This window comes from Pavona decussata, unplaced genomic scaffold (assembly GCF_977016875.1).
Source record: "Pavona decussata unplaced genomic scaffold, jaPavDecu1.1 SCAFFOLD_37, whole genome shotgun sequence".
Lineage (NCBI taxonomy): Eukaryota > Metazoa > Cnidaria > Anthozoa > Scleractinia > Agariciidae > Pavona > Pavona decussata.
In genome coordinates this window covers 4,012,149-4,023,619 of record NW_028145459.1, presented here as the reverse complement: position 1 = coordinate 4,023,619, position 11,471 = coordinate 4,012,149, and the positions used below count along the sequence as shown (strand labels likewise).

The window sequence follows — 11,471 nt, the reverse complement described above, 5'->3', positions numbered from 1 at the left end:
CTGTTTCTACAGCTTCTCCACAATCTAAATTTAGGAACCAAACCCATGTCATTGCAAGAACGCTTGCTCGACCCGTAGAAAACAAGGCTCTACCAGAGGTTGTCCTTGTGGAGGAGATAATCGACTGAGTACCGAAGCTTGTCTTCGTTTGAGCTCCAAACCAAGCAGCCATGACGCGAAGTTCGAATCGTTTACGATTCGAACTTCGCGTCATGAACCTCCGCACGAACCTTTCGCCAGGTTGAGAAAATGCGATTTTCCAAATATACTTCATGGTGATTTGCTCTCCAATGCTTTTGATTGATTTCTCTTGTTATTTTAGACGACGCAGGCGATTTCTTCCACCGAGTTCCTTCACGTTTCCCACCTCTTTTTTTCATGTTCCGTTGGAGACGCTATCCCTACTGTTTTTAACCAAATATGATAAAATAATATCATAGGATGAGCAAAAGCATACTCAGAAACAGGTTTTCAGTAAAAGATTGGAAATCCAATAAAACACTGGGAAGATTGAAGCGGATTTCTAGATGTGTTTGATGCGTACTTTTGATTTCAGGTTGAGGTAGACGCTTTTCAAACTAAAAATACTAGTGTCCAGGTCAGCGCGGTCGCAAAGGTGACTGTGTCCCTTTAAACAAAACTTACGAAGTTAACAACAGGGAAAGAAACTTTTGTCAAAACAGAGATGCTTGATTCAAAATGTTCGAGAGCTTCTGGGAATCTAAGGTAACACGTCTGATTGTAAATAAGAATTTGCATCCTTCAAAATGACTCAAACCTCTGAGAAAATTGCTTGTGTGTAGCTTTCCTCGACGGTAAAATTAAACTGCTTATGTGAATAAATTCCTAATTAAGGATGGTAAGCCTGTTAGAGGATGTCTTGGAAAAAAGGAAGGTTATGGGGTCCAGGTCAGTTCGTGCACTGTGATCGGCGGATTTGACCACTTTGTTGTCCTTGCATTTTGACGATTCAATGGTTTTAACGGTAATTATACGATTGACGGAAGTAGTAAACACAATCGCTAGACAGGTTTTAAAGCTCAGAATTCGTAGGTCATTGAGTTGTTTAGTAAACTGCACTTTTGTCTATTATTATAGTAGTTAAAACGTCCGTATGCTTTACACAGTTAAGAAGCATCACGAGGCGCTAACGCAGCGTAACCCGTGGGCTTTAAAGTGAAAAAAACTAAAAACTAATAACAAAGAAGAGATCAAGTAAAACTTAAAAAACCTCTTTCTCAAGTAAAAAGGCCCAACTGGCGAATGAGTCTTCGCGAGTGCTCACGTTGCGACTTTAAACGTGCGAGCACTGTTTAGAGTTTCTGAGAGGCATGCCTTTTGCATCTTCCTGAGCATATCATTAGCTCTGTTCCCCACCAACTTCTGTAGCGTATCGTTTAAGTCCTTGGACCATCCCCCCAACACGTGTACGATGATATTGTAATGGGCCATCTCATACCCCAGGTACCTCTGCTTCATCTCCCATTTGAGAGGAGCGTACTTAATGGTCTTCTCTGACCTCTTCTTGTCACAGTTGCTTACCCAGTGGCAGCTCATTTCCAGCGCTATGACTTTGCTTGTGTTGGTTGTTGACGATCCTGGTGTCTACTCTATTCACTCTCAGTTCTTGAAATTCCCCATAGACCGGAACATCCCAGTACGCCCGTGCCTCTGCTGTTTTGTAGACAGGCTGCGGTTTGATGGGTGAATACCAAGGAGGCACAGTGTCTATCAGGCCCAGATCAAATAGGATCTCGAAGAATGGGACCTTTAAGACTGCGTCATGTCTTGCCACGTACTTTGTTTGTGCAAGCGCAGGGCAGGCGGATAAGATGTGAGCCAATGCTCTCTGGTGCTGTGCCGCATAACCTAGTGGCTACACGTTGGGTCGCTGCTTGGACTCACACGTGTCTTGTGTATGGCGAACAATCGAGTGGGTAAAAGCTCTTCATATAATTCGAACATACCCGCCACCCTATGTGTTGGGCATGTTCGCCACTCGCTTAACCACCAATAGCATCGCTCAGTGCTTAGCTCCTCGTCATCTTCTCTTGCCGTTACCAACTTCCCTTACCATTTCTGGGTCCCTACGTCCCCTTTCAGTCTTAATTCTCGCTCTTTCCTCAGGTGGCTAAGTAATTATTATTATTATTATTATTATTATTATTATTATTATTATTATTATTATTATTATTATTATTATTATTATTATTATTATTATTATTCAGGATCTACTAGAGCCACTAGAGAATGCAATATCTCAAGTGCTCATTCCTGCGATTACTGAGCGTAAGTGTAATCAGCTAGATAGGACCATTCTAGCGCTGCCAGTCCGCCTAGGTGGTCTTGGTTTTGGAAACCCATGCCTTGAAGCAAGCCGCGAGTACGCTTCGTCAGTCAAAGTAACAACACCCCTCGTTGAACAAATCGTATCTCAGTCACATGAGCTACCAGAAGATTCCCTCGTAAAATCAGCACAACAGGCAGTAACAAGGGAAAGATCAAAGGAACTCGTAGACAGAACAGAGCGTATTAAGGAGATGGCACCATGTAAGACTAAGCGAGCACTGAATCTGGCGGCGGAAAAAGGATCATCGGCGTGGCTTACAGTCCTCCCTCTTAAAGATCTGGGTTTTAACCTCAATAAAAGGCAGTTCCGCGACGCTGTTAAACTACGCTATGACTGGCCAATAGATGACATCCCTTCCACATGTGCATGTGGGGAAGTTTTTACAGTTGACCACTCTATGATCTGTAAACTAGGAGGTTTCGTCATTCAGCGTCACAATGAGCTCAGAGATCTGGAGGCTGAACTCCTGAGTACAGTTTGCAGTGACGTTGAGACTGAGCCAGTTCTCCTAGACATCTCTGGAGAACAGTTAAGTAGAGGATCCAACAAAGCACAAGATGCAAGATTGGATATCCATGCACGCGGGTTCTGGGAGCAACGACGATCGGCATTCTTTGATGTAAGGGTTTGCCACCCCAATGCTGAATCGTATAAGGACCTGGAGCCGCAACAGATCTATCGTATGCATGAGAATGAGAAAAAGCGCCTGTACTCAAGGAGAGTTCTCGACATTGAGCATGGAACATTTACACCTTTGGTCTTCACTACAACCGGCGGAATGGGCAATGAATGCTTGAGATACCATAGTCGATTAGCGGAGCTGATTGCTATCAAGAAAGGGGAGCAATATGCTAAAACCATGTCATGGATCAGGAGCCGAATATCATTTGCACTGTTAAGATCTGCACTCGTCTGTCTTAGAGGCTCTAGGACACTACGAAGAATGCAACGTGACATCAAGAACGCGGACATTGACATTGAAACTGCAGAAGGGGCCATTTGAGAGATGCGTATTTTGTTTATTTATTTATTATTTTTTCTTTTTATCAAGTAGACCGATTTTAAAATGCGAATTTGATTTTTTTTAAAAAACTTCATGACATTTGTTCTTTTTTTCTTTTTCTTTACAAAAACATTGTTGCTTAAAAATATTATCTTTTTTTTAATCGAAAAGAAATGTGAATAGGTTTTTTAATAGCTCTTTTTTTTATATACTTTTAACTTGTAAATAGCAATTTGTGTGGAATATTTTAATAAATTATTATTATTATTATTATCATTATTATTATTATTATTATTATTATTATGAATGCTTGAGATACCATAGTCGATTAGCGGAGCTGATTGCTATCAAGAAAGGGGAGCAATATGCCAAAACCATGACATGGATCATTCGCACTGTTAAGAGCTGCACTCGTCTGTCTTAGAGGTTCTAGGACATTACGAAGAATTCAACGTGACATCAAAAACACGGACATTGACATTGAAAATGTAGAAGGGGCCATTTAAGAAATGCATATTTTGTTTATTTATTTTTTCATTTAATCAAGTGGAGCTGATTTTAAAACGCCGAATTTAATTTTTTTAACTTTATGACACTTGTTTTTTTTTTCTTTTTCTTTACAAAAACATTATACTTGAAAGTGGTCTCGTTTTTCTTTTAGCAATCGAATATTTAAAAAATATATTACTGAAATTGTGCTTGAAAATAGTCTTTTTTTCATCGAAATAAATTGTAAATAGGTTTTTAATAGTTTTTTTATATATACTTTTAACGTGTAAATAGCAATTTGTGTGGAATATTTTAAACGTGGCCCAAACTACGTGTAGGAATAGCGAATCTCTCTAGACTTTGTACAAAATATATAATAAAAGCTAAATAAATAAATAAACTTAGTGACTAATAATCTATAAAAATCATGAATGTGAGTTCCTTAAAAATGAAGTCATCATTTCAAAAGTCTATGATATGTTCTTGATATGTGTATGAATACAGAATCTCTGTAGACTTTGTAAAAGACATATAATTACAAGTAAATGAATAAATAAAACTAAGTGACTTGTAAAAGATATATAATTACAACTAAATGAATAAATAAAACTAAGCGACTGGTAACCCCTAAAAATCATGAAAGTGAGTTCCTTAACTATCTAGTCATAATTTTAAAAGTTCTTGATATGTTCAATGAGTTCGAGAGGACATTTTTGCATTTTCCTTAGGATATCCTCTCCTCGACCTCCGAAAAGCTCCCTCATAGATGCATCCACATCTTTGACCATCCGCCCAAGACATCCATAATGATGTTATGTTGTCTAAAGGTGAATCCTGGATACTGCTGAGCCATCTCCCATCTCAAAGGACCATATTTCACTGTCTTCTCCTCAGTCTTCTTTAATCGGTGGTCCATCCACGGGCACGACACCTTCACAGCTACCACCTCTTTCTTTTTGAAGTCAATGAACCGCGCATCTACTCTGTTCTGCTTCACGTGACTGTGTTCCGCATACACTGGAATATCCCAGAAGGCCTTGGCCTCCTGGGACTCATAGACTGGTTTAGGATCTACGGGCGAGTACCAGGGGGGCACCGCGTCTATCAATTCCAGATCCCTCAGCTTCTCAAAAAACAAGACCCCGAGAGCCGCACTGTGTCTCGACAGGTACTTGTTTTGTGCGAAAGCCGGGCAGCCTGCCAGCACATGTGGCAGATTCTTGCGTGCTTTGCCACACATCTTGCACATAATATCATTGACCTGAGTTGTCTTCGCTTTCCTCGCTGTATACAGCTTTTGTTGGTGTTAGCTGCCATACATCTCTACGATACTCGCAATAGTGTGTGAAGGTGCCTCCGACCAATTCCTCAGCCAGTCCCAACAACCACTCTGATTCAGCTCATCGTCTTCCCACCTTGCTGAAAGAAACTTTCGTTGCCACCTCTCCTCTTGGATTTCTTCTTGGCACTCAGCTCTCACAGCTCCTTGCAAGTGCCCCTTAACCTTGTCCAATGGTACTTCCTGCCCATTCTTGTCTCGGCACTTTGGTTCAGGAAAGGAGAGCTCGAGAGTTATCCCAAGCTCCTCAGCGAACTTGGTTGACTCCTTTATTAGCGATTGACAACCTTGTGTTGTGGCCTGCTCTTCAAAGGCTCTCACTAGGCTCATGGTTGGGTCGTGGTTACTATAAAGCCTGATAGCTGTCTTGATCTTGATTTGCTTGTACTCTGTCTTGGCTGACTTCAGGCCACGCCCACCTTGAGCTCTAGGCAGGCAGACAAGAGTAGTTGAACCAAGTGGATGCTTCCCACCGCTATCACTGATGATCTTGTGAGCCTGTCTATCCAGTTTCTTTAAGTCAGAAACATTCCAGCGCTGTGTCCACATAAGGTATGAGAGTACCGGTAGTGCTAGCTGGTTAGACGCTTTCACTCTGTTGCTGTCCTAAAGTAAGCTCGACCAAATGACGGATAACCTCCTCAGGTAGGTGTCAGCTGCTACTTCCAAAGCCAGCTTCTCATCTTGCAATAACTGTTCTGGTGTTCCCAGAAACCGATAGTGCAAGTCCTCCTTCATACAGTCCACGCTCATCGTTCCCACCACGCATCTTTCCGAATCTTGTACAGCACTCCCCCTTCTCACATGCAGCACATTACACTTCTTGGGATTCCACTGCAGCCCAATGTCCCCCATCGTAACCTGAGCCATCTCCAGAACTCTTTTCAATTTCGCTTCCGACCAGGCGAACACCTTGAGGTCGTCTATATAGAGCAAGTTCGTAATCTTGGATGTGATTGGCTTCGACAACCTATAGCCCTCAGTAAAGCTCAGTCTCCACGCAACTGGGTTGAGACACAAGGTAAATAGTTGTGGACAGAAGGCGTCACCCTGTGGGCGACCTTTGTTAAAATAGATGGGTAATGATGTCTCGCTGCCCTTACTAAAGGTGATGACAATTCTAGTGTTCCAGCTATCACATAACTTGCTGACAACTTCGTAGATCCATATTGGAAATTTGTGAACTTACATGATCTTCTTCATCCACCCATGATCAATCGAGTCATACGTTTTCCGCACATCAATCCAAGCAACACTCATATTGCGCTTACGCCTATGACAGTCCAAGGTTACCATCCAATCTATCTGTAAGTTGTCAGTGGTTCCGCTGCATCCCGCTTAAGCTCCTCATTGCTGATCTTCCATTAAGTTTAGTTATATCAGTCCAGATGCTCGTTTACAGTTCCACGATGTAAACCATTTATATAGCGTGTTCAAACACGTGATTTGGCGTTGGTTTTCGCTTGTGAATTCGCCTGGTTTCGGAATTAACCTCGTTTTTCCTTCTGAAAACCATTCCGGGAACCCTGTCCCGCTTCGTGAGATAGACTTGAAAGCGGCTGTGACGCCACCATGAAGTGTGCATGCACGCTTCCACCAATAATGAGTCAATCTGTCTGGGCCAGGTGCGCTCCAATTTCTCTTTCTTGAGATCACTCTGGCCGCTTCTGTAGTTTCAAGATTCCAACTCTCTTGTGATAAAGAAAGGAAACAGCTCAGGATTGCCTATTCGATCTCTTTTAGCCACTCAGCTTCTTTGTTCCCAGTCCCTTGCTCCTCCCAGAAGCCTTCAGCCTCTACTACACTGTTAAACATGCCTGAGACTTTGCTCTCCAAGCCAGACTTTGTTTGAGCTCTGAATTTCGGACGATCAGTGTCTGAACATCGGCCACTATTTTATTTATAGTGGCGCACACTAGGCCAGGGTTTTCCTTGAACTGCCGGTTCCGAGCTTTGGCTTTTTCGTTTCTCCTTTTTGTCGCTGAGTAACCAAAACCTGCGGGATCATGTTGCCGCTCTGGAAAGGAGTTTAGGAGATACTGCAAACGATATTTTTAGTCAGGTCGGTCGAACAGAGAGAAGAGATCAAGAGAGGGAAAGCGAGGAAAATAGTCGCCATAATACTAGTGATAATACTATTATTACTATTATTGCTATTATTGTTATTATTATTATTATTAACATTATTATTATTATTATTATTATTGTTATTATTATTGTTATCCGCATTTAGAACACGATGATATGATTTTCTTATTACGAATAAGAATATTATTGTAACTTTATGACATTTGTCTTTTCTTTAAAAAATTGTGCTTGAAAATAGTTTCTTTTTCAATCGAAATGAATGGTAAATTGATCTTAATAGTTGTTTATTTTTTCTACTTTTAACTTGTAAACAGCAATTGCTTGGAGTATGTTAATATAGAGATTATTATTATTATCATTATTATTATTATTATTATTACTATTATTATTATTATCATTATTATTGTCACTTTTTTAATCGAAATGAATGGTAAATAGGTTTTAATAGTTATTTTTACTACTTTTAACTTGTAAATAGCAATTTGCTAAGAGATTATCATTTGTTATTATGGTAGCAGAGTTCTCAACTGGATGCTAAAATTAGTTTAAAAGCTGCACAACCTGTGAGCCTAGGTGTTAAAAAATGATATAATCATAATGATTTGTAAATAAATCTGTGTCTATTTATCTACTAAAAAATCAAATAATAATAGTCATTACAATTGGATCATTTCTCAAATTCACGTATCCTCATAAAAAATAAAAAATTCTTAGTTGATTGATCCAACCTGGTCTAAAATCATTGTCATTGAATAATACAGTCAATCGTCTCTCAACTCAAAACTTTAAACGTCCGGGCAACATTGAGCATGCCCGACAGCACCGCTTTCTGCATTCTTTTCAGCACCTCTTTACTTCTGTTTCCCACAATCTCGTACATTGTAGTGTCCATCTCCCGTGACCACCCCTCAAGAGCATTAATGATGATGTTGTGTTGTTTTACTTCGTAACCGGGAAACTGCTGTTTTCATTCTCAACGAAGGGGGGTATACTTGACAGTCTTCTTTTTGTTCTTCTTGTCTCTGTTGCTGACCCACGAGCAACTCATTCAAGGGTAACGACACGCTTGGTCTTGTGATTGACGATTCGAACGTCAACTCTGTTGCATCTCACCTCTTCATGATCTGCAAAAACTGGCACATCCCAATAAGCTTGTACATCATCCGACTCGTATACAGGCTTGGCTAAGCCGGAGTACCAGGGTGGAACTTCTATCTGTGAGTCCCAGGTCACGCAGCATCTGGTAGAAAAGTACCTTCAAAGCAGAGTCTTGTCAGGATAGGTACTTACTCTGTGCCAGCGCACCGCACCCAGACAAGCTTATAATTATTATTATTATTATTATTATTATTATTATTATTATTATTATTATTATTATTATTATTATTATCCAGGACACCTTTTCACAAAATTCCATTTGGGGATTTCATTGATGACTGCCGCTTAAACGCTAGCCAAGCGTGTCTCCGCAAATTTTAGAAAGTGAATGGTGGCGTGACGTTGTAAATTAGTATTTTAGGATCTTTTTAACAACTTTTTTTTTATTTCATCAAAATTTTAGTCTTAGTATTGTTAAAAAATTGTGCTTGAAAATAGCTCTGTTGTGCTTGGAAATAGTCGCTTTTTTTTAATCGAAATGAATTTTAAATATTGAATTGTAAATAGGTTTTAATAGCTCTTTTTTCTACTTTTAACTTGTAAATATCAGTTTTGCTTAGAATATTATAATAAAGAAAGATATTATTATTATTATTATTATTATTATTATTATTATTAATAATATTAATATATTATCAGAAGCGCGGTGACAAGTCCGGAGGCAAGACTGGACATGAAGGCAGGGGGCTTTTGGTCTCGAGGAGTTACAGCATTTTTCGATGTCAGAGTAACGCATGTTAACTCCAAGTGTAACCAGGGAAAAGCAACATCGACAATCTTTAAAGAGCAGGAAGAAGAGAAAAAGCGGAAGTACCAACAGAGGGTGCTGGACGTTGAAATGGGATCTTTCACTCCCCTAGTTTTTGGAACCAACGGTGGGATGGGAGCCGACTGCAATTGTTTTCTCAAACGCCTAGCCGAGAAGCTCTCAGAAAAGAATGAGGAACCTTATCACATTACTATCACTTGGATTAGAACATTGCTTTCTTTTGAGATTTTAAAGTCGGTACACACATGCGTACGAGGCTCCAGGACACCTTTTCACAAAATTCCATTTGGGGATTTCATTGATGACTGCCGCTTAAACGCTAGCCAAGCGTGTCTCCGCTAATTTTAGAAAGTGAATGATGGCGTGACGTTGTAAATTAGTATTTTAGGATCTTTTTAACAACTTTTTTATTTCATCAAAATTTTAGTCTTACTATTGTTAAAAAATTGTGCTTGAAAATAGCTCTGTTGTACTTGGAAATAGTCGCTTTTTTTTTTAATCGAAATGAATTTTAAATATTGAATTGTAAATAGGTTTTAATAGCTCTTTTTTTCTACTTTTAACTTGTAAATATCAATTTTGCTTGGAATATTATAATAAAGAAAGATTTTATTTTTTTTATTATTATTATTATTATTATTATTATTATTATAATTATTATTATTATTATTATTATTATAAAATGGTAGTAAAAACTTCCGGATGCCCAGATTACCTGGCGGCCAGCTAGAGCCAATCAATGTAACGACCAAATTACAAATTACAAAATTAATTTACAATTAACCTCCGAACTTCTAATCATAAAAATCCCAGTAATTAAATGCTAAAACTATTTATCATCCATAAAATCCTAAATCTAAATACTAAAAGTTCTGTTCATTGCGATGAAAACACTTAAAAAATAAATAAAAATAAAAGTATAATAAAACGCCTAATGTCCATTGTTTAAAAAGCTTAAAGCGCCTGGCAATGTTGAGTGAGCTTGTGATAACTGATTTCTGTATCTGCAGAGCTATTGTGTCGCTTTTATCTCCCACTAGCTCTTTAAGTGCCTTCCTGACATCTCTTGAATAACCTCCGAGTGCGTCCACAATAATATTGAACTGTCTCACACGATATTCAGGATATTTCTGCTCGAGCTCCCAGCGTAATGGCCCGTACTTTGTTGTCTTCTCGGCATCTTTCTCCTCCCTGTTTTCAACCCAAGGGCAGCTCATCTCTATCACCGATACTCTCTTATTCTCCTTGTCCACGATGGTGGCGTCGATCCTATTCGCCTTTACGTGCGTGTTATCTGCATACAGGGGAATGTCCCAATATGCTATCGCCCTCTTATTCTCGTACATATTAGGCTTAGGCTGGGTTTTCGAAAACCATGGAACCTCTGATGTAACTACACTTAAACTTATTATTATTATTATTATTATTATTATTATTATTATTATTATTATTATTACTATTATTATGTAGATATGATAATGAAACACACGGCATTTTCAACCCAAATTTCCTGATTTTTCCAATAACCATTATTATCCTCATCCCTCACTGTCATTATCATCATCATTTTTTTTTGAGATGCCTTAATAAAAGTTGTTAAGTTACCTTGTTGACTGAGGAATCGATCAAGAATCTCCAGCGCATCAGCGCGACCAATCTCCTTCACCGCTGTTCTTAACTGTTCAACAGTCAACCCAGAACGCTCTGAATTCAACCATTCAAGCATCATTTTGGTCGGGCTCTTCCTAGGCCTGTTTTCGTCAAATTCATCATACACTTCGTTTGACACACCAAGCTTGTTCGCAAGAACCCTCCAATTTCTAACTCCAGTAGATTTTTTGTTCAGAAGAGTGCTAATGCTGTTCAAAAGATCAGAGTCCGGACGAAGGACGTCAGTGATGAGGGAGTCATCTGCGAGGTAAAACAAAATCTTTCGTTCTTTTTAAAAACTTAAAGTATGTTTTTATAAATACAATAATCACAACTCGATAAAATTCTCATTGCGCGACTTCACACTCGATGTAAGTGATCTTAGCAAAAAGTCAAGAATTATAGTGCTTTACCCAATCACAGGCACGCACGTGTATAACTTGTTTGCTTGGTGAAAATGACAGGAGCTAAAGGAAGGATGCATGGAAGGGAGGAAAGGAGGATGGCATAATGAGCCGCGCTGAAACCTATTTCCTTGGGCCGTGAGGCCATGAGTTAAGTTCTCGGTCGCATTCTTCTTTCTTTTTTTTCTTTGTGTCACGATTGTCCAAGAGATTATGCATAA

The 11,471-nt window shown here is 39.2% G+C and overlaps 2 protein-coding genes and 2 pseudogenes across 7 annotated transcripts in view; all 4 read right to left on the bottom strand.

The window, feature by feature from the left end:
- Positions 1 to 11,471, bottom strand: part of LOC146484126 (uncharacterized) — a 134,160-nt gene that overhangs the window by 62,055 nt on the left and 60,634 nt on the right. The window lies entirely within an intron of this gene.
- Positions 1 to 11,471, bottom strand: part of LOC146484128 (uncharacterized) — a 54,848-nt gene that overhangs the window by 5,823 nt on the left and 37,554 nt on the right. For all 6 annotated transcript variants that reach the window (XR_014863721.1, XM_085105399.1, XM_085105402.1 and 3 more), the window contains one exon: positions 10,802 to 11,107. Coding sequence is in view for 5 of the 6 variants with exons in the window: in XM_085105399.1 (XP_084961525.1) it covers positions 10,802 to 11,107 (306 nt within the window). In the remaining variant the exon portion in view is untranslated. The remainder of the gene's footprint in view (positions 1 to 10,801; positions 11,108 to 11,471) is intronic.
- On the bottom strand, positions 319 to 2,103 carry LOC146484133 (uncharacterized; annotated as a pseudogene).
- On the bottom strand, positions 4,421 to 7,294 carry LOC146484132 (uncharacterized; annotated as a pseudogene).